The sequence below is a fragment of the Nicotiana sylvestris genome, chromosome 5, assembly GCF_000393655.2.
Source record: "Nicotiana sylvestris chromosome 5, ASM39365v2, whole genome shotgun sequence".
Taxonomy (NCBI): domain Eukaryota; kingdom Viridiplantae; phylum Streptophyta; class Magnoliopsida; order Solanales; family Solanaceae; genus Nicotiana; species Nicotiana sylvestris.
The window spans coordinates 144,396,211-144,422,990 of NC_091061.1; the positions used below are offsets into that span (position 1 = coordinate 144,396,211).

Genomic DNA, 26,780 nt, shown 5'->3' on the forward strand with positions numbered 1-26,780 from the left:
TATGAACTGCTCGCAACCTGCGTATTTAGTAAGAAACTACAACAAGTTATTTCATTGAGTTGCTTGGAACCTACCTGCATCAACTGATTGTAGATTCAGTTGTAGAGGAACTAAAATGGATAATCTTTCTTATCTATATCGGAATAATAAATAGACAACCACAATAATATTTTCGTAGCAATGACCAAATTGTTAAACTTAAGTAGTACAAAAGTAAATTTGACCATTCCTAAAAAAAAAAAAAAAAAAGAGTGGTTTACAAATTGTGTAATGTTACAAGTTGGAATACCGCTACAGCAGCACCAATGGCAAGGTTAATCCGAAACCTTTTCTTTCACTCTTCCACCATTCCGCCACCGGTACCTCCGCCGCTCAAATTCCACCACCTCCGCCGTATCCACGCCGGCAACAGCTTATCCGCTTCCGCTTCCGCTTCAGTTCACAGTAAACCTCGGAAAAACAAAGTAAAAAAGGTGGAAAAGACCAGTAATAGTAGCGTAATTAGCCAGAACAAACTTTCACAAGTGAAACGGAGGACCCGGTCGGAGAAAGAGCTGGATGAGGAGACCTTCCTGAAGCACTATGGAAATGACAACTCTACCCCCCATGTTCCTGTCTTGCTCGGCGAAGTTTTGGATGTTTTCGCCTCCGTCACTCTCCGCTCTTTCCTTGATTGTACCCTCGGTGCCGCCGGCCATTCCTCTGCTGTTAGTACTTTCCTGCTTCTACACTTGTACTTCCTTCGTTCCATATTTTTTGTCCTTTTTGAAACGAGAAAATTTCTAGTTTGTAATCTTTTAAATTTCTAGATATTTTCCTTGTATGGTAAATAAGTAAAATTGAGTCATATCATTTTGTTTATACCTCGTTACTTTCGTGTTGTTTCATGGAACACAACTTTGCAATGACTTTGTTGTTTCAATGTAAATGTACCTTGCATTTCTGTTAACAAAATAATTTGGACAATGTAACAAGCAGGTGCAATTTGGTTACTTGCGTGATTTATTTTGATGTAGTGATTCAACTATGTTAAATTTCATGTATATACAGATAGTTCGGGCTCATTCCGAAATGCAAGTATATGTTGGGCTTGATGTTGATCCCATTGCACATCAAATGGCTCAAACTCAGCTGAAGGGTATCCAACCTAAGGACTCTTATGATACGGCTTCTGCCTTGAAAGTGCATGCCTTTTTGAAAAATTTTAAGGACGTCAAGTTTGTGCTTGGTGAAGTGTCAGATGACTTATTGGCCTGTGGAGTTGATGGGATCTTGATGGACTTGGGTATGTCATCTATGCAGGTCTGCACTTGATTCACATCTTAGATACCATTGCAAAACTTAAAGTGTTTTGCCTGATAAGTTTTGTGTCTGCAAGCTTTATTTCCTAGCTTTCTGCTTCCTGTGCCTCGACGTTTCATTTTTCTTCTTTGCGAATGAATTGGCTGTAAATCAGGAAAGTTATTCACATTAAATTCTCGGAACCCTAAAAGTTAGCATTCCTGGCTAAAATTGGTGCATTTGATTTGAATCTGACTATTCCTGTCAAGGTTGGTTCAGAGAGTGAAATTCCTTCTAGTTAACCATCTGTTGAAGTAATAATTTTTTTTTTTTTGATGAAGTAAGGATAATTCATTAAAAAGTATCCAGAAGATGCAAGCAAAAGATTACAAGAAAGAGAGATAGTACCTGCTCATATACACAAAAAAACAGTCTATCACTAAGGAGCAGACACAATCCAAAAATTGAACACAACTAGTTACAGGGGCCTGATTAAGCCAACTAAACAAGTTCAATAAGCATTTTGCTTTGAGTACGAGTAGGAGTTCAGATTCCTTGTCTTGAATCCAATAAGCATTCGTTGGAGTAATATTTTGAGACTATTAGGATGCTGATTTCTGATTATAGTATCAATTTCTTGAATATTTTTCTATATTTTACTCAGGTAAATGATGCTGAAAGAGGTTTTAGTGTGCTGAAGAATGGACCTCTTGACATGAGAATGAATCCAAAGGTAATTAATTTCCAAATTTTGCGTGAATTTTGACACTCATTCTGATTAGCGTAGCTCTAAAATGCTAGTATCTTATGCTGCATTGCACATTACCTCGTGTTCTAAAAATGCCTATATTTACACTTTGGAAAACTATGTTGATTTTGTTTTGCATTCTTCTGGTTTAATGGACAGTAAAATTCTACGAGGTTCATGTTTACTCTGTGGTAAACTATGCTGAATTTGAGATTGTATTCCTCTGGTTTAATGGGTGGAAAAATTCTGCAACAGGCATATTTAAAGCATCATCGATGGTTGTATTTTTGGAACTGTTAAGTACATCTGCTTGTAGTTGGTATAGTAATCATTTGATGTGTTTCTATTTTGGGAAATCTGTTGGGATTATCATAAAGGTGGGTTTTAGGTCTTTAGAGTTTAGACAACTTGAAGAGGCAATTCAATAAAAAAGTGGCTCATATATCTTTTAAGTGGTAGATATACTGAATGCTGGGAACTGGGAAGTACTTAATGGTAATATTGTCAGCTTAGAAATTAATGGGAGATTACTGGTTTTCTGGAATTGAATTAATAATGGAACAGGGTGAATTCAATAATTCTGTTGTGGTAGAAGTTTGTGGTAAGGATTAAAAAACTATAAGTTTGACCATGGTAAAAGCCCTCCCCTTTTTCTTGTACATAAGATTAAACGTGGATAACTCTGATAGTGAGCAAAGGCTATTTCTGGTAGCATCTTCGATTGCGAAAGTACTCTCGTACTTGCAACTTGCAAGAATGAGTAAATGAATTTTGATCTACATATGCATTACAACAACAACAACAACAATTCAGTGTAATTCCATAAGTGGGGTCTGGTGAGGGTAGGATGTATGCGGCCTTACTCCTATCCTAGGAGGGCAGAGACTGTTTTCAATAGACCCTCGGCTAAGAAAAGACGGAAGGAGCATTGATAGCAAGTAATAGCAAGACAATATATTTAGAAAACTAAATCCAAGGTAGCAATAAAGAATATGAAAAAAGTACTAATAGCAAGTAACAACAATAAAAGGTATGAAGTGATAGCCACAAAGGGAGTACTGGTGGCAAGTAATAATTGTACAAGATATGTGATGATAGCAAACTAAGGATAAAAAGGGTACCATACTGACACTAATACTAATGAACTAATGAAGACAAAGAGAAACACTCGACTACTTACTAACCTTCTACCCTAATCCTCAGTCTCCACACCCTCCTATCAAGGGTCATGTCCTCGATCAGCTCAAGTTGCGCCATGTCCCACCTGATCACATCCCTATGACTTCTTTGGCCTACCTCTACCCTTCCTCTTATCCCCAAGACCAACCGCTCACACCTCCTGACTGGGGCATCTGTGCTTCTCTTTTTAACGTGCCCGAACCATCTCAGCCTCGCCTCTCGTATCTTCTCCTCCACAGGTGTGACTCCCACCTTGTCCCGAATAACTTCAATCCTAATTCTATCTAACCTAGTATGCCCGCACTTCCATCTCAACATCCTCATCTCAGCTATTTTCATCTGCTGCACATGAGAGTTCTTGACTGGCCAGTACTCTGCCCTATACAACATAGTCGGTCTAACCACTACCGTGTAGAACATATGCATTAAGCTGGTGAATCACATTATGCACTGTTGAAGGGTTAAAGATTTTGTTTGACTTCTCTTTTCTTTTGTTATTTTCCTTACTTTTTTTGTTCAGTGGTCAACTGGTGGTCATCAATGATGCACATAAAATCTTACATCAATTATCAGTTATCACTTATCATGATCGCATTCTATTCAAGTTTTCATTGTTGATATCACTATTTGTCTGACGTCAAGATGTCTAATTCTGTAGACATTTCTCGTTCCTATACTTTCTATAGAGTTCATAGATGTGAAAAAAATGGTTCGTAGATTTTTCCTTGATTAACTGACACAGGACTGTGACAGGCAACTCTGAGAGCTGAAGACATATTGAATTCCTGGCCAGCTGATGAATTAGGACGGGTTCTGCGAGACTATGGAGAAGAAAGCAATTGGTACTCTCTTCAAAACAGAATTGTTAAGGCTCGTCTACATGGAGGGTTACATTCTACCAGTGAGCTGGTAGACCTTATTCAGAATTCAACTTCTAGGACTAAAGGTGGTTATCTCTTCCAGGTGGCCTTGTCTCTATTCATATTTTAAGTTTGTCTGTGAAATTTCATAAATTTCTTAACCATTACAAAAGAGGCTTGGTGTGATAGGCACTTTTTCATACTCAATAATCCTCTGCACATACTTGTCAATGGAAATGTGATTATACTTTGGTTCCTTGCTTAAGCAGGAAGACAAGGTTGGATTAAGACAGCCACAAGAGTTTTTCAGGCTTTACGAATAGCTGTTAATGATGAACTCAAGACACTGGAGGATTCCATCCGTGATTGTTTTGAGTCTCTTAATTCTGGTGGAAGGCTTGCCGTAATTTCATTCCACAGTTTGGAGGACAGAATAGTAAAACAGGCATTTCTCAATATTATGAACTGCAGCGAAGTTGATGGAGGTGGGATTGAAGATGAAGAAGGGAAGTGCTTACGTGAGCTGAGGAAAATTAATCTTGATACTGTTAAAGAAGAAGCATGGATAAAACAAGTGATACAAGGACAGAATGGAACTATCCTTACAAAGAGACCCATAACACCATCTGAAAAGGAGGAGGCATTAAATCCTCGAAGTCGGAGTGCTAAACTACGAGTGATTCAAAAAGCCTGAAGAAAGGTGGATGTCATAGACGTAGCGCATAGCGGACCTTGAGGAGATTTTCTGCTCTCAAAGATGAGGAGCTCTATAAATTGTTTCAACATCTCAAGTTAAGTAACCACAGCTTATTCTTGATTGAACTTGTTCATCAGGCATAGTTGTCCTCTCAAGGAAGCCTAGTGAAGCTCCATCTCTTCTGGGGACTTGTCATACAATTTAATGATTCAACAATTGGCTACCACATTCCGATCAGCTTATCGTCACATTTTTCCATCATTGTGTATCAAGAAGATCGTTGCCAACTGTCAACTAAGACTGGAAATAAAGCTTAAAGTTTCGCTTGATTTTGCTACATTTCACAACAAGCTCTCCATTGGGTACCGGTGATGCCCCAAGTGCATATTTATTGAATAGGGGATTTATGAATGAAGGTAGGTATTTTTTATACCTTATGTAACATGTCGAAGGAATTTGGATATCTTTTCAAGCTCTTAAATATAACTCCTAGTAGCTTAAATTTATCCCAAGGGTTTCAGTATTTGAAATCCATGTTATCTTGATATGCAATAGCATGAGGATCTTGATCTATGCTTTACTTGGTTCACTCGAAGCAAGTGCCTTAGTGCAAGCTTTGTATGTTCACAAATATCTAGAGTGAAGATATATATATGGAGGAACTAGTGGCATTCAGGTATGTTGTGCCCAGTTTTAATTCCACCTGCCAGGAGAACCCCTTTCTCTAACGTTTAACCATTTACGCAAACATTGAGAGAGAAAGATGCAGACCTAATAGTATTATTAATAATTAAAGAGGAAATGATTATCGCCCAATACCTTAGTCAATTGATAGAAAAATCAACAATCAGTCAAATAATAAATCTAGCCCAAATCCCACAGTAAGACCATGGAGCATCTAACAGAGTAATATGAGTTTTATTGACGGGCATGCAAACCCCAAAGAAAAAGGAAATAACTAACACGAGAGCTAGGTAAGTCTGAAACGAAAGCCTCCACGAACAATGCGGTGGCTCACCTCAGCAATAGGGTCAGCTCGAACAAACTCGTCAGCCACTAGCTCTATCTCCCGCAACGGTATCTGCATAAAGATACAGGTAAGGAATGCATAATACGCAAATATAACCCAGTAAGATCCTCGACCCGCCACTTTAAATAGCTCTGGAACAAGTGTTAGAAAATCCAAACACATCATAACACGAATGATATAGTAAATATGATAATTATACAATAACTCAATATATGTGTATCAACAAGTTATTAAGAATTAACCAACAAAATACCCACTAAGGAATTATCATAATTGTAGTGAAAGAAATTTACCAACACACCTATGAGTCCACAACGGCACCACAATGCCTCAAATACGTAACAGAGCATACACAATGCTCGGGTGATGTACAAAGGCATATACAATGCCCCAACATCATGGCGCACAACCGTATCAAACTCGACATTATGGCGCACAGCCGTATCAAACTCAACATCATGGCGCACAGCCGTATCAAACTCAACACCATGGCGCGCAGCCGTATCAAACTCAATATCATGGCGCACAACCGTATCAAACTCAACACCATGGCTCACAACCGAATCAAACTATAAGACTCAACCTCATGGTGCACAGCCATATCACACTATCAAACAACTTATAAAATAATATTTTTTTTCATAAAATAATATATTTGCGGCTAGTCTAAGACCACCGACTCTGTCAAGCGCACGCTTGTCCCAACACATGGACCAGACAGAGAAAATACACTTTCAAAAAGGGTTTTAGAAAAGCAAGTATCAAAGCTTAAAGTCTCACTTACCTCGCTAACGACAAGTTCATCAACCTTGCAAAGTCTAGAACGCCAATCAAACAATCTCAATGGCCTCAATATATGCAAAATATTAATTAACAAGGTTAATTGTGCTAATCGAGTCAAATCTCAATATCCTTAATTTTCAAGCTTAGAGTTGAATTTTAATATTCCACCTATCAAATACCATATATATTTTTAAAGGTAAAAATATATTTCAATATTTCATGTGCATATCCAGTATGCTAATATTCATGTCCCGAAATAATAATCATAGAGTATAAATCGGAAACAACACAGTGGCGTATAAATCCAACAGTGTCCAAAACCTCTCGAAAACATAACTGTTGGCTCATGTTAAAATCAGCAACTACTATATACATAATCTAATATTATATTTCATTATCATTACCAAATCACTCAAGCTAATCATTATGACTCCTAGGAAAAGGGTCAAAATTGTGTAGTATCAGTCGTAATTCTTCTAAAAAAAAATTCACAATCAAACCTATCCTTTAATTGCTTAATCTTTAATATGGGTTAATGATGACTATAATTTTCCATATGCAAATACACCACTGTATCGGATGGGAGTAGATATACTACCAGATTATCCAAATTCCTTCTACGAAAGATTGCATCCATTGACCAATTTATAATTCAAATAGTAATTGTCTTTTCATTATGACTACTAAGCATTATCAATCATTAGGTCGTTAATGCCACGATAAATCTTACTAAAAATATCACAATAATACATATTCAAAGTATAGGCTACTGAACCAAAGTAATCTCATTACCTGGAGCTCTAAAACTCATGCTGCTAGCTTCCAACGCAGCCAGCGAATTCCAGAAAGAAAATCCTTTCCTTCTGTTGAAATTTCCTTGTTAACAGCTATAAGCCCTAGTATACCTAATGTCTGCTAGGAAAATCTCTCGTGAGGGTGTTAAAAGGGTAGGCTTGGCCCACATGTATACCTTTTAAATACTATTAAATTAAAGTTACTTACTTCTAATTCTTAATTGTACTAATATGTAACTAGCCCACTAATCACTTATTTGATACACTATTTTACTATCTTAGTATCTGACTCAATAGCTATAAATAAAGTTAATTCCAATCCCATAATTAATAAGTATATAAAAAAATATTTCAGGTTATTAGATTCTTCCCCACTTAAATTCTCGTTCGTCCTCGAACGAGTTAGAAAGTGTACCTATAGTATAGAATTACTGCGGGTATTTACTCGACACATCAACCTCGAACTCCCTTGTAGTTTCATCCATCAAATGTGAGCCACAACACCTTTACTTAAGCAACATTTTTCGACCTCAAGTTCACACTATTAATAGTAACTATGGAACCTCCATGATTTAAAATTTTCATCTAGTTTCACTTTCTCGGACTGAATTATATAACTTTTGTCATAAACACACACCTTAAACACGGGCACATAAAATACAAGATGTATAGCTAAAAATTCCGAAGTCAAAGCAAATATATACACAGCAAATATTTATATGCCACTCACCCAATCTAATAAAAAATGTCATAACTCCTTTATAGGAAATCCTACAAAAAGACTTGTTTACCTTTCAGGAGCTCTCAGTCACTATCTTATCTATTGGTATATGATATTTGTCTGCTCTAAAAATATGAAATCGATCCCGTATTCAACCTAACCCTTTTCAAGGCTTGCTGGACCAAATTTAGACTCAATAGTTGTGACTCCTCAACTTTAAATAAACCAACCAGCAAATGGCATAAGAATCTGTTTAAAACTTCAAACAACAAGATTTGTATACTGACTTAATGTATGTATGGACTCAATCAAAACCAACTGATTACAAACCACTCACTAGGTAATATTTATCTGGCTAGTGTTTGGTTTGGATACTTATACGCTCATATGACTCTACTATCCTGAAATACATCCAAGCGCTATGACCACAGTTCAATAGTGGAATACATCCACTGCTCTTACATACAACATTGTGGAACACATCCAAACATTTCTACATACCGCTCTTATGTAAGACAGTGCTAGAACATATCTATACACCCCTACATAATGCTCTCACACACTGCGGTGCTGAAACACATCCATACACCCCAACGTAAATATATTATATATTGTTATCCTTATAACACATGGCGATACAGGCATCTCGTACTATTGCATAATATCTCTAACATATCACTTTATAGGATAGTATGATGTATAAGTAATTCAGACTGAATTGGGCATGGAATCTTGACAAGCCTATCACGATAATTGCAAATAGGATCATAACTTTCTCGACAAATATAATAGAATAACCACGAAGTCTACAATGGTAAATTTTTGCCGTATTTCATATTAACCGTCTTTACGATATTTCTTGAGTCTCTAACACTCGTATTTAATATATGTACCGTTCAAAAACTAGAGAACAATAATTTTTAAAATCTCGTATCACCCTCTATCGTTATTAGCTCTCATTCTCTGATGCCAAGCCACATTTATAGATCTTGAAATTACTAAATTTATAAATATTACATCTCTTGGAGTACAATCCTCCTCAAATCTATCCCCACGATTGTATACACACTTAACCCCTTTAGCTATAATGCTCTATAATTATTAACTCTCAAGTAGGTCTCGCCTCTAAGAGTTGACGCCTAACCCGACAATAAGGTCAGGACTCTTAGACCGATGAACTTTGCTCGCTCAAACAAAGACAATTATGATGTTACATGTACTCTATCCTTAGTAGGCTTAATACCATCGATCTATCACCCTTTTAGTAAACATCTTGAGGCCTAAAATATCACAATATAAGAATTCATACTTATAACCTCTGTATTCGATCGATATTATCACGATGTTGCCGCATATGTTTCTATCAGTCATGAAAATATTTCCATATGTTATTAATAAACATATTAACTAAAAGGGTTGGGAACAATTTGAATACTCAGATTTATTTAGTCCACAGCGATTATTAATACCTTCGGTTATCTAAAAGATATCGCCAAAAAGTTCATGCTAGCCATAATATATCTTAGAATATGTTCTCGAAATATCTAACTCTCCCCGTCGAACATTTCCCTTCAATTTTTTTTTTCTTTTTCGGAAACTTAGGGAGACAATGCAGTTATCTCCCACCCTCCTTTTTATTTCCTATCTACTTAACTTTGCACATATTTAAGGCACCAAATTTGATCATAAATATAACGACTGCATTTCTTTATTAAAATATACACGCGAAGCATAACCTATCAAAGATCCCTTCAGTTATTAATGTGGAAGGACTTGCATCACAAATAAAAGGTTGTGCGTGTAAAAGAATTTCTTTTTAGGTACTCAAACTCTTTTTATGGTTAATCTATTTTTCTCATGGTGCATGGCAATTTTATTACTTCATGTTCTACCTTACTTTAACATCTAATCATGCCATTGTGGCTAAGTTTCATACTCAACCCTTGCATACCTTGGTCTCATCCTCTCCCAACGATTGGAATTAATCCACGGACTTTCACTATGAACATGTATGCATCATGTAGTGCCCCTATCATGCTCATATTCATTGCACTCAATGGGCCTACTTACGCCATAGTTACACTATAATATCACCATCATCATATCACTAACACTAATGACTTCAAGATGCATTAAGTTAAGAACTATATAAGCTACTTCCTCAAAAATGTCTGTCATTGCCAAAATCTAACAACCTAAACGTGGTTAAATTATAACACTTACTTATTTCTCACTAAACTTTTTCTCTCCTCATTAAACTAATAACGAAAAGTTATACCCATAACGTCGAATATTGATAAGTCACTCTAAGGAAAACCCATATTTTAAAACCATTTTACAGTTCACACAACTTCCCAATATTCAAAATTTGATTAACTCCCAAACTTATTAAGAATTTTAGTAGAGTTTCATATGTAATTAAAGCTACCCTAGAATGTATGACCTGTCTAATATATTGATAGGCCTTTAGACACATCTCTGAAAGGTAGTTACTTTCAAAAGCTCCACTACATGTTGCCCACCTCTTAAAATATTTATCAGATTTTTTTTTCAGATGTAAAATTCAGGATGCCACTTCCTGATTCTTTTCATTCACTTTATCTCTATCATTAGGCTTTGCCACTACATAATGCCAATAAGTGGTGAAGATGAAACTAATGCTGTAAAGAAGGTGGATGTGGGTAAAATTCTTGACCCGAAAACAAATGTGGTAAAGTAATGCTTCATATATATTAGAAGCTCGTGAAGACTACAATGTCGCCAATCATACTGCCATTAGGATAGTCCCTCACTTCAGGGATTTGAAGAAAATAATGTTGAAGCAGCATTCGCGATTACAGCTAATGCACACAACATCACACGTACTCAAAGCCACTTTTAGCACCACTTAATTTATTCAAATACCTCTAAATAAATTGCATCATCGGGCAAACGAGGATACACGTATCCTAACTTTATGTGAAAGGGACATTTCAAGGTTCCACTTGATACGGTTCAACGCACGAAGAGAGAATGAAACAAGGGAAAACATCATAAATGCTTAGTTGCCTCAAGGTCATAAGTATGGGCGCCTACATACCCATGAATAAGACTATGCTAAACACTGCTCCATGACCCGGGATTTAAAGCCTACGCTCTGATACCAACTTTGTCACGTCCCGAACTACCCCCTAGACGTGACTGACACCCAGCTAATACCACCTACCAGGCGAACCCCTTTCTCTAACGTTTAACCATTTACACAAACACTGAGAGAGAAAGATGCAAGCCTAATAGTATTATTAATAATTAAAGAGGAAATGATTATCGCCCAATACCTTAGTCAATTGATAGAAAAACTAACAATCAGTCAAATAATAAAACTCTAGCCCAAATCCCACAGTAAGACCATGGAGCATCTAACAGAGTAACATGAGTTTATTGACGGGCATGCAAACCCCAAAGAAAAAGGAAATAACTAACACGAGAGCTAGGTAAGTCTGAAACGAAAGCCTCCACGAACCATGCGGTGGCTCACCTCAACAATAGGGTCAGCTCGAACAAACTCGTCAGCTACTAACTCTATCTCCCGCAACGGTATCTGCATAAAGATGCTGGTAAGGAATGCGTTATACGCAAATATAACCCAGTAAGATCCTCGACCCTCCACTTTAAATAGCTCTGGAACAAGTGTTAGAAAATACAAACACATCATAACACGAATGATATAGTAAATATGATAATTATACAATAACTCAATATATGTGTATCAACAAGTTATTAAGAATTAACCAACAAAATACCTACTAAGGACTTATCATAATTATAGTGAAAGAAATTTACCAACACACCTACAAGTCCACAACGACACCACAATGCCTCAAATATGTAACAGAGCATACACAATGCTCGGATGATGTACAAAGGCATACACAATGCCCCAACATCATGGCGCACAGCCGTATCAAACTCGACATCATGGCGCACAGCCGTATCAAACTCAACATCATGGCGCACAGCCGTATCAAACTCAACACCATGGCGCGCAGCCGTATCAAACTCAATATCATGGCGCACAGCCGTATCAAACTCAACACCATGGCTGGCAACCATATCACACTATCAAACAACTTATAAAATAATATTTTTTTCATAAATAATATATTTGCGGCTAGTCTAAGACCACCGACTCTGTCAAGCGCACGCTTGTCCCAACACATGGACCAGGCAGAAAAAATACACTTTCAGAACGGGTTTTAGAAAGGCAAGTATCAAAGCTTAAAGTCTCACTTACCTCACTAACGACAAGTTCATCAACCTTGCAAAGTCTAGAACGCCAATCAAACAATCTCAATGGCCTCAATATATGCAAAATATTAATTAACAAGGTTAATTGTGCTAATCGAGTCAAATCTCAATATCCTTAATTTTCAAGCTTAGAGTTGAATTTTAATATTCCACCTATCAAATACCATATATATTTTTAAAGGTAAAAATATATTTCAATATTTCATGTGCATATCCAGTATGCTAATATTCATGTCCCGAAATAATAATCATAGAGTATAAATCGGAAACAACACAGTGGCGTATAAATCCAACAGTGTCCAAAACCTCTCGAAAACATAACTGTTGGCTCATGTTAAAATCAGCAACTACTATATACATAATCTAATATTATATTTCATTATCATTACCAAATCACTCAAGCTAATCATTATGACTCCTAGGAAAAGGGTCAAAATTGTGTAGTATCAGTCGTAATTCTTCTAAAAAAAAATTCACAATCAAACCTATCCTTTAATTGCTTAATCTTTAATATGGGTTAATGATGACTATAATTTTCCATATGCAAATACACCACTGTATCGGATGGGAGTAGATATACTACCAGATTATCCAAATTCCTTCTACGAAAGATTGCATCCATTGACCAATTTATAATTCAAATAGTAATTGTCTTTTCATTATGACTACTAAGCATTATCAATCATTAGGTCGTTAATGCCACGATAAATCTTACTAAAAATATCACAATAATACATATTCAAAGTATAGGCTACTGAACCAAAGTAATCTCATTACCTGGAGCTCTAAAACTCATGCTGCTAGCTTCCAACGCAGCCAGCGAATTCCAGAAAGAAAATCCTTTCCTTCTGTTGAAATTTCCTTGTTAACAGCTATAAGCCCTAGTATACCTAATGTCTGCTAGGAAATCTCTCGTGAGGGTGTTAAAAGGGTAGGCTTGGCCCACATGTATACCTTTTAAATACTATTAAATTAAAGTTACTTACTTCTAATTCTTAATTGTACTAATATGTAACTAGCCCACTAATCACTTATTTGATACACTATTTTACTATCTTAGTATCTGACTCAATAGCTATAAATAAAGTTAATTCCAATCCCATAATTAATAAGTATATAAAAAAATATTTCAGGTTATTACAGTTTCTCTTACCTGCTCTCGACTTGCATTTCTTCAGTCTGAGTTTGATGTTGCTGTATACACCTGAATTCTCATCGACTTAGGGGGAGAGAATAGCGAAAATGATAATATGAGACTGAACAAGCGCATTGGTGTTTTGCTATTTTGTATATTCGGATCTTTCTATAGGCTCTGGGTTTGTAACTTAATGAATATGATGATAATGAATAGTGATTATTTTGTCTAAAGGGCAGCAATTTGGTAAATGCAAAAATGATGTACTACATATTTTTATTTTTAGGCGTCATCATCCTTCTCCGGCACAGGTATTCATCAGTTCAATAAATGCAATACAAGCGTCTTGCGTAGCTAGATACCACGGTATGAAATAATACTGAGTATGTTGTTGTTGTAAGCGTCTTGCATATACATTTTAATCATAGGTCATCCTCCGCGGAGCAGCTTTTCCGTTGAACCATGATTAAGTAATATATATTCTCACTTTAATTGGTGATTCTTAAAGTTAATTTGTTTGGTTTGATGCAAACAATTAGTGTGGATTGGGCACATTTCACACTCCCAAAGAATGTCATGTTTATTAGATCACATAATTTTACGGTTACCTTTTATATATCCCAGAATTTGCTTATCTTTCTCCTTTCAATTTACTTTCATTTATTTTATTTTACCAATTTTAGAGATATTGCATATCTACATTGCGCTTTAAAACGATAACTTTTCATACTCATAGAATAGCTAATATACTATAAATATACAAGTAGTCAAGGTATTCAGTTGAAGAAACTTGTAAATTAGACAATTTCGATGTGGGGAAAATGTTTTCTGCCTGAGAAAAACATTTTATGGATCACTTTTCCAATATTTGGGTACATCTGCTTTTAAATTTCAACTAGTATTAGTATCCGTACGATTTACGGACACAAATTATGTAAAATTATAATTTGGGTTATTTAAAATAACATTAAAATATGAACCTTTCAAATAAAAATTATATGTAATTATTGGATATTACTTAAGAAGCAGGACATGAAATTATTTCTCAAATCAAAATAGTGTATACCTTATTTTAACCCAACCCCTTAATTTTAGTACTTGCATTTCGTTTCACTGTCAATATTAAAGAATATTAAATATGTCATATTGTGATTTGTCATGTTTGTGCACATTAAATCATATTATTTTAATAAAAATTTTACTATCAAAATTCTTCAAATAAGTCTTATTCTTCATATTATTACCCAATTCTTTATTTGTTATTTGCTTATAGTTACTATTCATTACTTAATATTATTATACAATCATGTGATCTTTTATTAGCTTATCAATTGACTTAATGCCTTGTTTATGACAATAACAATAACAACAACAACAATAACAACAACAACCCAGTATATTCCCACAAGTGGGGTTTGAGGAGGGTAGCGTGAACGCAAAATTTACCCCTGTCCTGGGGGTAGAGAGACTATTTCCGATAGACCATCGGCACAAGAAGATGAAATGTGACAATAGAATATTAACAATAACATAACTAGAAAGATAGTACCAGCGAGCTAAGAATCATAAAATATATCTGCAAAAGCAATATCAATAATCAATAAGGTGACAAGGTCCTAGGAAGATAGTACGACAAGTACCATTAGCATACTAAAACATGACACTGACCGACTAGCATACACACAGAACGGAGTAATCCTCGATAAATATAAAAAAAATTGTTCTTGGATTTAATATTTTTTTGTAATTTTATCATCTTACTCTGAATTCTCTTATCATTTATAGCTATCAATAATATTCTTAAGTATTAATTAATTATTTAATTTATTTATATTTAAATTAATTAAAAGTATAAGTATCTTTATACTATCACTATTTTCCTCTCAGTACATTCTCTTTCCTACTATAAATTTTTAATTAGTTTTTTATATTAATATTTTATCTATAATCAAAATAATATCACATTTTATTGCAAATTGTAACTTGAATTAATCTAAAATATTAATACATAATTTTTTTGGATTATTATATTCCAACTCTATTGATATTTTATAATTTTTTATTATTATATGGAATTAAATATTTTTTCTCTTTTAGTTTTAAGATACAAAATTGACTTTTAATTTTTGTTAATAAAATTACCTACATTAGACATTTATTTTGTGTTTTAGTAAGACTTCAATTTTGTGGTCCTATTTATAGTTTGAACGTTCTCATTGTAATTTTAAGAATTCTCTAATCTCAAGTTCAAATAGTATTTTCCCACAGTTTCTAATATTAATTTTTAAATATTTTTCTTAATTTTTCTATTATGATATCTAGTGTATAGTTTGTCACATTTTCATGTGGATTTTCATTAACTTTTCACTTTATTTAATATTATTATTCACTACTATTCTTTAATATTATATAGGTAGATATTTAATCTTTTAATCATTAAATAAATATTTATTAAAATTTGAAAATATTGCTCGATGTTTTTAAATTATTTAAATTTATCAATAATATTTTTAAGTATTGTATAAGAAAGCTAGGAAGGAGGCGAAATTGACGGTCACAGAGGCTAAGACTGCTGCATTTGGTCGGTTGTATGAAGAACTGGGGGCAAATGTGGGGACAAAACGTTATTTCGGCTGGCCAAAGCGAGAGAGAGGAAGGCTCGTAATCTGGATCAAGTGAGGTGCATCAAAGACGAGGAAGGTAGAGTATTGATGGAAGAGTTCCAGATTAAGTATAGATGGGAGATGTACTTTCATAAACTTCTAAATGAAGAGGAGATAGTAACATCGTGCTAGGGGAGTTGGCACTTCGAGAGTCACCGAAACTTTAGGTACTGTAGGCGTATTAAGGTTGAAGAGGTCGTGGGAGCTATGTGTAAAATGAGTCGGGGCAAAGCGACCGAACCAGACGAGATTCCTATAGAATTTTAGAGGTATGTGGGTAGAGCAGGCTTGGAGTGACTAACTGGGGTGTTTAATGTTATTTTCAGGACGAAGAGGATGTCAGATGGGTGGAGATGTAGTACGATGATTAGAACAAAGGTGAAATCCAGAATTGTAACAACTATAGGGGCATCAAGTTACTAAGTCATACCATGAAAGTTTGGTAGAGGGTGATGGAAGGGAGGGTAAGAAGGGCGGTGTATATTTCTGAAAACCAGTTCGGGTTCAGGCTGGACCGCTCTACTACGGAAGCTATCCACCTTATTAGGAGGTTGGTGGAACAATACAGGGATCACATGGTGTTTATTGACTGATAACTGTGATTTCTACATGTTTTATACCCATTCTTACCTAAGCTTTGTGCATTAACTGCCAGAAATTAGTCCCAAAATGCTTACAAGTTGCGCTTGATTGCAGGTTTGAGCGACAAGATGACAAATACTAAAGATCGGCTCAAAAAGGAGTGAAATCTGCCAAGTGTCAAAAGACAACTGAAAGGGGGGATCAAAAGGACCTGCGCGGTCCGCACTGTTTTGTCACGCGGCCGCGCAGGAGAGTTCAGAAGCTAGACATCTTCAAGTTCAACCTGCGCGGTCCGCACTGTTCTGCCACGCGGCTGCACAGGAAAGTTCAGAGGCCATGATATCTTCAAGTCAAGCTGCACGGTCCGCGCCTAAGAGTATCAGAGACTCAATCATTAAAGGCAAAAGCCCACGCGGCCGCGCACCTAATCAGTGATGTCCGCGTGGAAGAAGTTCACGTGGCCGCGCGTCACTTTTGTGCGGTCCGCGCCCCCAGTGCCAGAAGCAAGATATGAAGGCCCAAAACCCTACGCGGCCGCGCGTCATTTGTGCGCGGTCCGCGCCAGACCCTCAGGGGTATTTTTGTCCTGTTTTTTCTGTGTAGTATAAATAGAACATTTTACTTTTTAGCAGTTTTTTTTCCAGATCTGTTTTGAGAGCATAGAGCAGCTGAACTTGGGATTTCATGATTTTAGCCTATTTTGGGCAATTTCTTCTAGTATTAACGTGGATTTGAGTAGATTAACATTGTAGTTATTTGTTATGTCAATTTCATCTATTATTTCTTCAATTTCTGTTCCTATTATGGCTAGCTAAACCCATTAGCTAGGGTTGTGGCTCAATCCTAGTATGGGTAATTAATGGGTGTGATTGTTTAGTGCATGAATGATGTTGGGTATTTGTTATTTGAATTAATCTTATGTTTTCATTAAGATTTGGTGGTTGAAAACACTAAGTCTAGCTTAGTGAGTCTTGACTCTTCTTGAGAAAGAGAGTCTATGACCCCAAGATTAATTCTAACTAGGAATTGGGATGGACACATGAGAATGGTAGTCCCAATTAACGGGTTAAACCTCGAGAGAGTAATTACCCAACTTGAACCATAAGTTGCTTGGGCAAATTGGCCTACCCAATTGGTCTCGAGAGAGTCAATTGGGCAAAATCACTCTCTCTACCGAGAGGTGTGAGAGTGAGTGCAAAAGTGCAACGGTTATAGCATAAGTCCCATAGTCATCATTCTTGCATTAGGAATCTCTACCCGTTAGTTGACCACCTAGGTACATGCCACGACCCTAGTGTCTTTCTCTATATTGCATACAACTTAGAATCATAATTTTAGCATAACTTAGTTTTACAATTGTAGTTGATAAATTGTAGTTATTAATCAAAAGAAAACCAAAAATGTTAGAAGATCAATTAGGAGCTAAAACATAGTCCTAGATTATACAAACACGCAACTCCAAATTGAAGTTCCCTGTGGAAAATTGACCCCGATACCGCTATTGGGTAAAAGTATTAGCGCCCACTCTTCCTTAGGTTGAGTCCGCTGTGATCACTTTTTGGCGCCGTTGCCGGGGAACTTTACGGTGTTGACTATTTATGCAACTAGTATTGTGTTTTGCTTCTCTTTCCTTCTTATTTACTAACTTGGTGTGTGTCAATCAATCAGGTACAATGGCTCTTAATGAAAATGACCCTCTCGGCAATGTGATAGCGGGGGAGGAGGTAGAAGATCTAGAACAAGATGAGGTCTTACCTCAACTTCCACGGAGAGGCCAAAATGTCCATATAAATGCAAATGAGAACATCAACATTCCAGACCCTCCTCCACAACCGCCGAGAGTGGCTCCCAGAGTTATACCAAATCAAGGATACGCCAGTGCTATTGTTCCTCCCCGAATCCGGGCGGGGAACTTTCAAATCACAAATGTTATGCTGACCTTGCTCGAGCAAAGAGGTTATTTCACGGGTGCCTCCGATCAAAATGCCTACAAGCACTTGAAGGGGTTCGTGGATACATGTTGGGGTAGCAAGCAGACAAACGTGTCCGAGGATGCGTTGAGATTGAGGCTTTTCCCGTTTTCTCTTCGGGGTAAAGCATTGGATTGGTTAGAAAGGCTCCCCAATCATTCTATTACAACATGGGATGAATTGGCGGACAAATTTATTGCCAAGTTCTTCTCTCCAAGTCATATGGCAGCTCTTCGGGATGAAATTCTAGCTTTCAAGCAAGAGCCAACAGAACCTTTGTATGAGATATGGGAAAGATATAGAACAATGGTGAAAGAGTGCCCTAATAACGACATGACCGAGGCTATGATTCAACAAACCTTTTATCGGGGCATCAACACCACAAATCAATGCATTGTGAACCAATTGGCCGGAGGGAATTTTATGAAACTTTCTTACCAAGAGGCATGTGATGTACTTGATGAAATGGCCGACACCTCTTCGGCATGGCAAAGCCGAGCAAACGTGCCCCAAGGTGACCCCACGGTCATCCATTTGCACAAGGAATTGCACGATCATGGCCAAGCTATAGCCGAGCTTACAACAACTATGAATCAATTGGCAAAGGCGCAATTGCAACAAGTCCAAAACCCGCGCCAAGTCAACGCAATGGAAGGTGTTGCTATATTGAAAAGGAGGCAAAGAGGACAACAACCTCAAAGTAATTGTGAACAATATAACAACAACAATGATGGTGGTGGATATTCGAACGAAGGTTTTGATGACCTAAGTGAGGAAGTCCAATATGTCAACAACTACCAAGGGAATAGAGGTAATCAAGGGAATCAACAATAGAGACCCCAAGGTAATTGGGGCAATCAACAAGGTGGCAATTTGAATTACAACAACAATCAATGAGGCAATTGGGGGAACAATAATTCGGGGAATCAAGGTAATTAGAACGGGAACAACAATTGGAACAACAACAATGGTGGACAAGGTAATAGGGGGCAAGGCTTTCAAAGGCCCCCAATATATCAACATCCCAATAACCCGCCTCCGTTTCAATCTCAAGGGTCGAGTTCATCGGGAAATGACATGGGTCTAATAGAGAGCATGTTCGAGCAAATGATGAAAAAGAGTCAAGATTCCGAGGCCCAATTAGCTTCGCATAACACATCTATCCGAAACTTGGAAGTGCAATTAGGCCAAATCTCTCAATCTTTAAATACTCGCCCAAAGGGTGCTCTACCAAGTGATACGGTAGTAAACCCCAAGGGTGGGCACAATAATCATGTGATGGCAGTGACAACGCGAAGTGGAAGAGGTGGTGATGTGCATGCCTCAAGAGGAAACCAAGTTACGGTGGATGAAGATGAGTCGCAAAATGATGAGATCCCGTTGGTAGTTGAGGATGTTGTTGAACCAAGTGCAAATGATGATGTGAGAATTGAAATTGATGAAGGTGAGGAGGAGACTCAAGAGGCTGTGAACCCGTCTAGGGAACACGTCATTGATATACCCGAACCGATGGTGCCAAAAGCCAAGGCACCCTTACCTAGACCTCCTCCGCCCTATCCTCAACGGTTGGCCAAGCAAAAGGGTGACAACCAATTTAAGAAATTCATTGAAATGATGAAGAGTTTGACTATCAACGTGCCTTTGGTGGAGGCACTCGAGCAAATGCCGGGATACGCAAAGTTCATGAAAGATTTGGTTACAAAAAAGAGATCAATGGAGTGTGAGACAATCAAGATGACCCATCAAGTGAGCGCAATTGTGCATTCTATGGCTCCAAAACTTGAGGATCCCGGCGCATTCACTATCCCATGTACCATTGGAAGTGTCGACTTTGCAAAAGCACTTTGTGACTTGGGGGCAAGTATCAATTTAATGCCATATTCGGTCTTCAAGACCTTGGGAATTGGACAACCTCGTCCAACTTCTATGAGGCTTCAAATGGCGGACCGGTCAATGAAGCGGCCTTTGGGAATTATTGATGATGTCCTTGTTCATGTTGATAAGTTCATATTGCCGGCCGATTTTGTAATTTTGGATTGCGAAGTGGATTTTGAGGTGCCTATTATTCTTGGGAGGCCCTTCCTAGCTACGGGGAAGGCCTTGGTTGATGTGGAAGCAGGAGAATTGACCTTCCGTGTTGGTGATGAAAAGGTGGTGTTCCACGTATGCAAATCAATGAGGCAACCAAATAGCACCGAGGTGTGCTCGTTTGTTGACATTGTCACGGCGGTGATAGTGGATGACACAAGCGCAATGGCAAATGTTGAGGACCCACTTGAGGCCGTGCTATTGAACATGGATGTTGATGATGATGCTAGAAGGGTGGAGTGTGTGAACGCATTACATGGCATGGGCTCGTATTCTTATGAACCGAGGAAGTTATCTCTTGATCTTGAAAATCGCAAAACTCCTCCCACCAAGCCATCTATTGAGGAGCCACCGGTGTTGGAGTTGAAACCACTTCCTCCTCACCTCAGGTATGAATTTCTTGGTCCTAATTTCATGTTGCCGGTTATTCTTTCTTCTTGCTTGACTAACATGCAGGTTGATGCCACTTTGGCGGTTCTTCAAAAGCGCAAGCGGGCGATTGGATGGACCTTGGCGGATATTCGGGGTATTAGCCCCGCGTTTTGCATACACAAGATAATATTGGAGGAGGATGCTAGGCCGTCTCTTGAACATTAAAAGAGACTCAATGAGGCCATGCAAGAGGTGGTTAAAAAGGAAGTCATCAAGTGGCTTGACGCCGGTGTGGTGTATCCAATTTCTGACAGTTCGTGGACTTCTCCGGTACAATGTGTGCCAAAGAAGGGAGGAATGACGGTGGTGACCAATGACAACAATGAACTTATTCCGACTCGTACGGTGACGGGTTGGAGGGTATGCATGGACTACCGAAAGTTGAACAAGGTGACTAGAAAGGATCATTTCCCATTGCCGTTCTTGGACCAAATGCTTGATCGTCTTGCGGGCCGGGCTTTCTATTGTTTTCTGGATGGGTATTCAGGCTATAACCAAATTCTCATTTCCCCGGAAGACCAATAAAAGACAACCTTCATATGTCCTTATGGCACATTCGCCTTCTCTCGAATGCCATTTGGATTATGCAATGCACCGGCGACCTTCCAACGATGTATGATGGCAATCTTCACCGACATGGTGGAGGACATTTTGGAGGTCTTTGTCGCACCTCCTATTTACCGCGCCCGGGGGGCGCGTAGGGAGTTTTCTCCAATTAAAGGACAGTCGAAACGGGATTTATTTAATTATTTAAGAGTCGCCACCTGGGAATTTTAAGGCGTCCCAAGTCACCAATTTCAATCCCTGAATCGAGGAGAATATGACTCTGTTTATTATTCTGCGAACCAGAAATCCTGAGTAAGGAATTCTGTTAATCCGGAAGAAGGTGTTAGGCATTTCCGAATTCCGTGGTTCTAGCACGGTCGCTTAACTGTTTTTATTATTGGCTTAATTATCTTGATTTTATTAAATATATTGATGTTACATGATTTTACTACCGCTTATACTTATTGTGATTGAGGACCCTTCTTTGAATCGAATTACGCGTACGTATATTCGTGTTATAAATTTAAAAATGCGGAATTGTGTCACGCGTACGTGTACACGATAACTTTTGGTAATATATTTATTAAACAATCATTTTTTCGAAATTGTGTCGAATCAAGAATATTTGTTTTTTCTTAAATAGTGAACCGTACATCTCGGGTTTTTATGAAATTGATTTAACGCCTTTGGAAAAATCCTTTTATTAAATATTCGCTCGAAATTGCGCGTACGCATAATCCGAATTTTTGCTTTTAAAAATATAATCAGGGTACGCGAACGTATCCCTAATTGCGCAAAATATTTGTAATGATATTAGGGATTTTTCCACAAATTGTTTATTATATTATGAGAAATCTTCATTTAAGATACCCTTTAATTCTTGAAAAAGAATTCACAATTTATTGAATGTTGCCCGTTGATTATAATTTCCGCATATAACATGTTCATCCAAGACTATTCAAATTCAAAATAAAGAATAAGAACATGATTAATACTATTCTTCACAAATACAACATATATATCTACATGCCAAAGAATGAGGGACATATGAAACTCACAAAATAATTTATGAAGGGAAGAATATTTTTTCAAGAACTTTTATTATTTCTATTTAGTGCAAGTCCTATTTCTAATTGTCGTTGATAAAAAATGTTGCAATTTGTATATCTCATCTTATTCTCATATACTTGCTTTTAATCTAATAGGCCTAATTATTTATTTAGGATGGTAAATAGGCATCAAATTGATAATAAAGGGAATTATTGTACAAATTGATTAACAACATTGCCTTACATGCCACATATTTGTATGTCTTGAAACATTCGTAGTACTTTAACATCATAATGAGCCGTAACAACTCAACTTACCATCCACTGATGGTTCTATAGATACCTGCTATCTTATACATGAAAATAATACCAACACCATTTTACCTTATTTAACAATAGACATTACTACTGTAGTTTTCTTGATACTTCTACATTACTTTCTTACTTAGCTAACAACAAAATTAAATAATGACCAACCTTCATGACATATTCCCTACTTTGACAATTCAAATATAACTATACTAATGAGACTTCGGAATGGATAATATTATTACAAACTTTTACGCGAATTTCAAAATAAGATGATTAACTAATAGCCATAGTGTTGAATTCACTACTAGTTAACCAACATGAAATAAAACAGAAATTTAAACTAAAGGACTTAGATGAGTAAAAAGCAAAATTATAACTCCAAACTTCATTTATTTGTCGTGTTGAAGCTTTTCACAACCTGAGTTTAAAAGGTATGTACCTGGAAATGGAGGTAGAAGAAGTAAATTTCAGCAGTAGCAGCAGTAACAAAATACTGGCAGAATATCGGTATTTCCACAGATTTGAGCAATAACAAGACCCGTCAACCCAGATGAACAGTGACAGAAACTTGAGAGAAAGATTTCAAATTCAAAATGAACAATATCCGCAAAAACAAACAATGGACAGATTCTAGAAGAATGACATTTTTTCAGATTTCATTTCTTCCTGTTTCTGATTCTTATTTCTGATTTTTTCTGTTTCAGTTTTTCTTTTCTTCTTCTATCCAGATTTCTCTCTCTGTATATGTTTTTCTGTGTATATCTCCAATGCCTTAAGATCAGCCTCTCTTCTAAACTCTCTAAAAAAAATGCCTTTCAGAATTTAAAGAAGTAAAATCTCTGTCCTTCAAATCAGATTTTTTCTTCCAAAATCTGTGTTCAAAATCTCACTTCTCTCTCCCAATTCCCTCTTAAAATCTGATCTTAAACCTCCTTTTAAAATCTCCCCATATCTCCTAAGTTTTTCTTTAAACTCTGTATTCAAAATCTGACTTTTCTCTTAATCTCTCCTTATTTTTTCTTCTCTCTTTCAAAAACTGAGTCTCTCCAAACTCTCTTTCTCTGAAAACTGATCCAAATCAGTCCCAATTCCCTCTATCTTATACATGTCTGTCCCCCTTTTTTTAAGTGCTGCCCGGACCCCCTTTTATCTTTTAAAAACAGAAAGTTCCATTACAAACTACTTTTTAATACTTTATATGATCCTAACCTGGTTTTAAGCAGCCCCATTACCCTTTGTTTCCCATTATCACTTTAAATAATAGCCACTAACTTTTCACTTTCAGCCCATTATGCTATCATGTTATCCTCATTGTTCTATCCCAGAAATGTCCCTGACATACTGTTTTCTACTGGTATTACTGTCTTAGATTTTAACAAGTTATCTGAATTAAAACTTGTCTAGCAGCTATCAACCAATTCCTAATGATTAACCTCTTAATACAATTGTATTTACCCAACCTTTGTGAACTTGAATTCAGAACTAACATCATAACAACATTATACTGAATTCAGCCTAATAATTCAACTGAACTCAGCTTTTGAACTAAGATCAAACAAACAGGAGCATTGTCAATATATTGACAATGTCCTGAACTTAATGTTCAGAAAACAACATATACAGCATACATTTGAATTCACTGATTCACAAACAAACATGATTTAATTGACGAGTATTAATCAGTTGACTATTTACAACATTTGTCCATAATCAGTCTAAAACAATAGAAGCAGACTGTTTCAGTCAGCATTTTCAGAAATGAAAATTCGTAATATAACTAATCGACGAACTTAATCGAGTCGATTACACACATTGTAATTAGTCACAACCAACAGAAACAATTCACATTCGGATCAAGTAGATAGGTAGGAGACATAAATGACAGAATTAATCAAAACAAAATATGAAAAATCAACAAGTTATTAAACAAACGAAAATACATACAGAATATCACAAACAGAAATAGAAAAGTACCTCTGAATTTTAATCAGACTCGAACTCAACTCGGCTTCGGATTTTTGTTTGAAATCAAACAGACCTTAGTCGAAGTATTTTCCACTGAAAATACTTCGACTAAGGTCGATTAAACCTCAATCTTTACTCAATCTGAACGGAATCCGAAAGTTTGGTATTTTTAGGGTTCTTGAAAGTTCGATTTGGGATTTAACCATTTCTGGTCAGATTCGAGGGAAACCAAAGATGTTCTAGGCACGAGGGAGGTCAGGGGGTAACTGGTGTGAGTTTGAAGTAGGTTGGGATAAGGTCAGGTTGTACTCGAATCTTCAAATGAAGATTCGAGTAGTTCCAGTATGATTCGAACCATGCAACTAACAGATCCGTGATGAGGGTATCTAGGGGAAGTTGTGGTGTTATTTTGGAAGCCATCGGAGAAGATCAGGTTTTCAGGCCAACCTTCGATTTAAGATTCGAAGAGTTGGAGCCTGATTCGAAGGAAACTAAGGTCAGATTCGTGTAGAGGATGTTCAGGGGGTTCTAGGGTGTTATTTTGGTGACCGGCGGCGTTGATGCCGCCGGGTTTCAGGTGGTGGGATCCTAGGGCGGCTAGGGTTAGTGGGGGGTCTGAGGAAGATGATGAACAGTGAGGGGAGGGGGGGTGTTCAGTTAGGGGCCGGGGTAAGGGCTTGGGACTTATATAGGGGTGGGGTGGATTGATATTGTCCGTCCGATCAAGCAAGATGAAGGGCCAGGATCAATTCACTTATCAAAACGACATCGTTTGATTTAAGTTGGGGAAAGGGTCAACCCGGGGTTGAAATGGATCGGGTTTGAGTGAGTTTTTTAAGACCGTGGGATCAAAATGGATGAACGGTTCAGATCTAGTTGCCCTAAACGTCGTCGTTTTATTTATGCAAGGGCTGAACTGGACCGTTTGATTGCAATGAATCAACGGCTCAGATTTGAAGTACCTCATGCGACGTCATTTAGTCTTGTTCGAATTGGACCGGACAGGGGGATGTTGGATTGGGCTGTAGGATTCATTTCGTTTGGGCCTGGATTTTAATCCAGGTCCGATTTTCATATTCTAACTTATATTTTTATTTTATTATTAATTAATAAAATCCTAATCAAAAATTATAAAAACAAAATTATCATTACAATAATACTAATTATCTTTTAATAACCATTAACACGTAGATAAAACATTGACACATTTAAAAATAGAACGAATGCATATTTTTTGTGATTTTATTTAAATTACCTTTCAAATGCATAATTAAATCCTATATGCATGCAACATGTATTTTATTTTAATTTTCATTTCATTATGACGAAGTAAGCATTTATGATCATAACACAAATATTTATCACCACGCAAATTCAAAATTACACAGTAAAAGAAATTTATTTTATTTTTTGATTTATTTTGGAGTAATTTTTTCGTAAGGCAAAAATCACGTGCTCACAGCTGCCCCTCTTTGTGCGGAAACTCGAAGAGTTTTCGTGCAAAGATAAAGTGAGCGGATACGAGCAATTTTTGCCCGTTCGAATACTCCGTGGAAGCATTTTTTGAAAGATTTGACCGAACCTCTGCTTCAAAGGTTTCCTACATATCCTTGGCTATAAAGGAATCAGGTCAATGTAGTTCGAGAAGTTTTGGGTAG

General features: G+C 36.9%; 1 protein-coding gene and 1 long non-coding RNA gene across 2 annotated transcripts; one reads left to right on the plus strand and one right to left on the minus strand.

Annotated features, from left to right (window-relative positions):
• The first annotated feature begins 264 nt into the window (after positions 1-264).
• LOC104211480 (uncharacterized) lies at positions 265-5,271 on the plus strand. Its single transcript, XM_009760541.2, has 5 exons — positions 265-707; positions 1,051-1,302; positions 1,946-2,014; positions 3,962-4,154; positions 4,338-5,271. Exons 1-5 carry the CDS (start codon positions 306-308, stop codon positions 4,760-4,762), a joined length of 1,341 nt encoding a protein of 446 aa, XP_009758843.1. The 5' UTR covers positions 265-305; the 3' UTR covers positions 4,763-5,271.
• A 258-nt stretch (positions 5,272-5,529) lies between these two features.
• LOC104211481 (uncharacterized) lies at positions 5,530-7,483 on the minus strand. The gene is made up of 2 exons (XR_707160.2): positions 7,371-7,483; positions 5,530-5,846 (listed from the first exon to the last, which is right to left on the minus strand). It is a non-coding gene; the product is annotated as an uncharacterized lncRNA (long non-coding RNA).
• Positions 7,484-26,780: the final 19,297 nt, after the last annotated feature.

Excerpts from the sequence above, each read along its gene's own strand:
- LOC104211480 (XM_009760541.2), top strand. The coding sequence starts at position 306 with ATGGCAAGGTTAATCCGAAACCTTTTCTTTCACTCTTCCACCATTCCG. Across the intron at positions 1,303-1,945 it reads TGGGTATGTCATCTATGCAG|GTAAATGATGCTGAAAGAGG; the intron begins GTCTGCACTTGA and ends TATTTTACTCAG. Across the intron at positions 4,155-4,337 it reads TTCAACTTCTAGGACTAAAG|GAAGACAAGGTTGGATTAAG; the intron begins GTGGTTATCTCT and ends TTGCTTAAGCAG.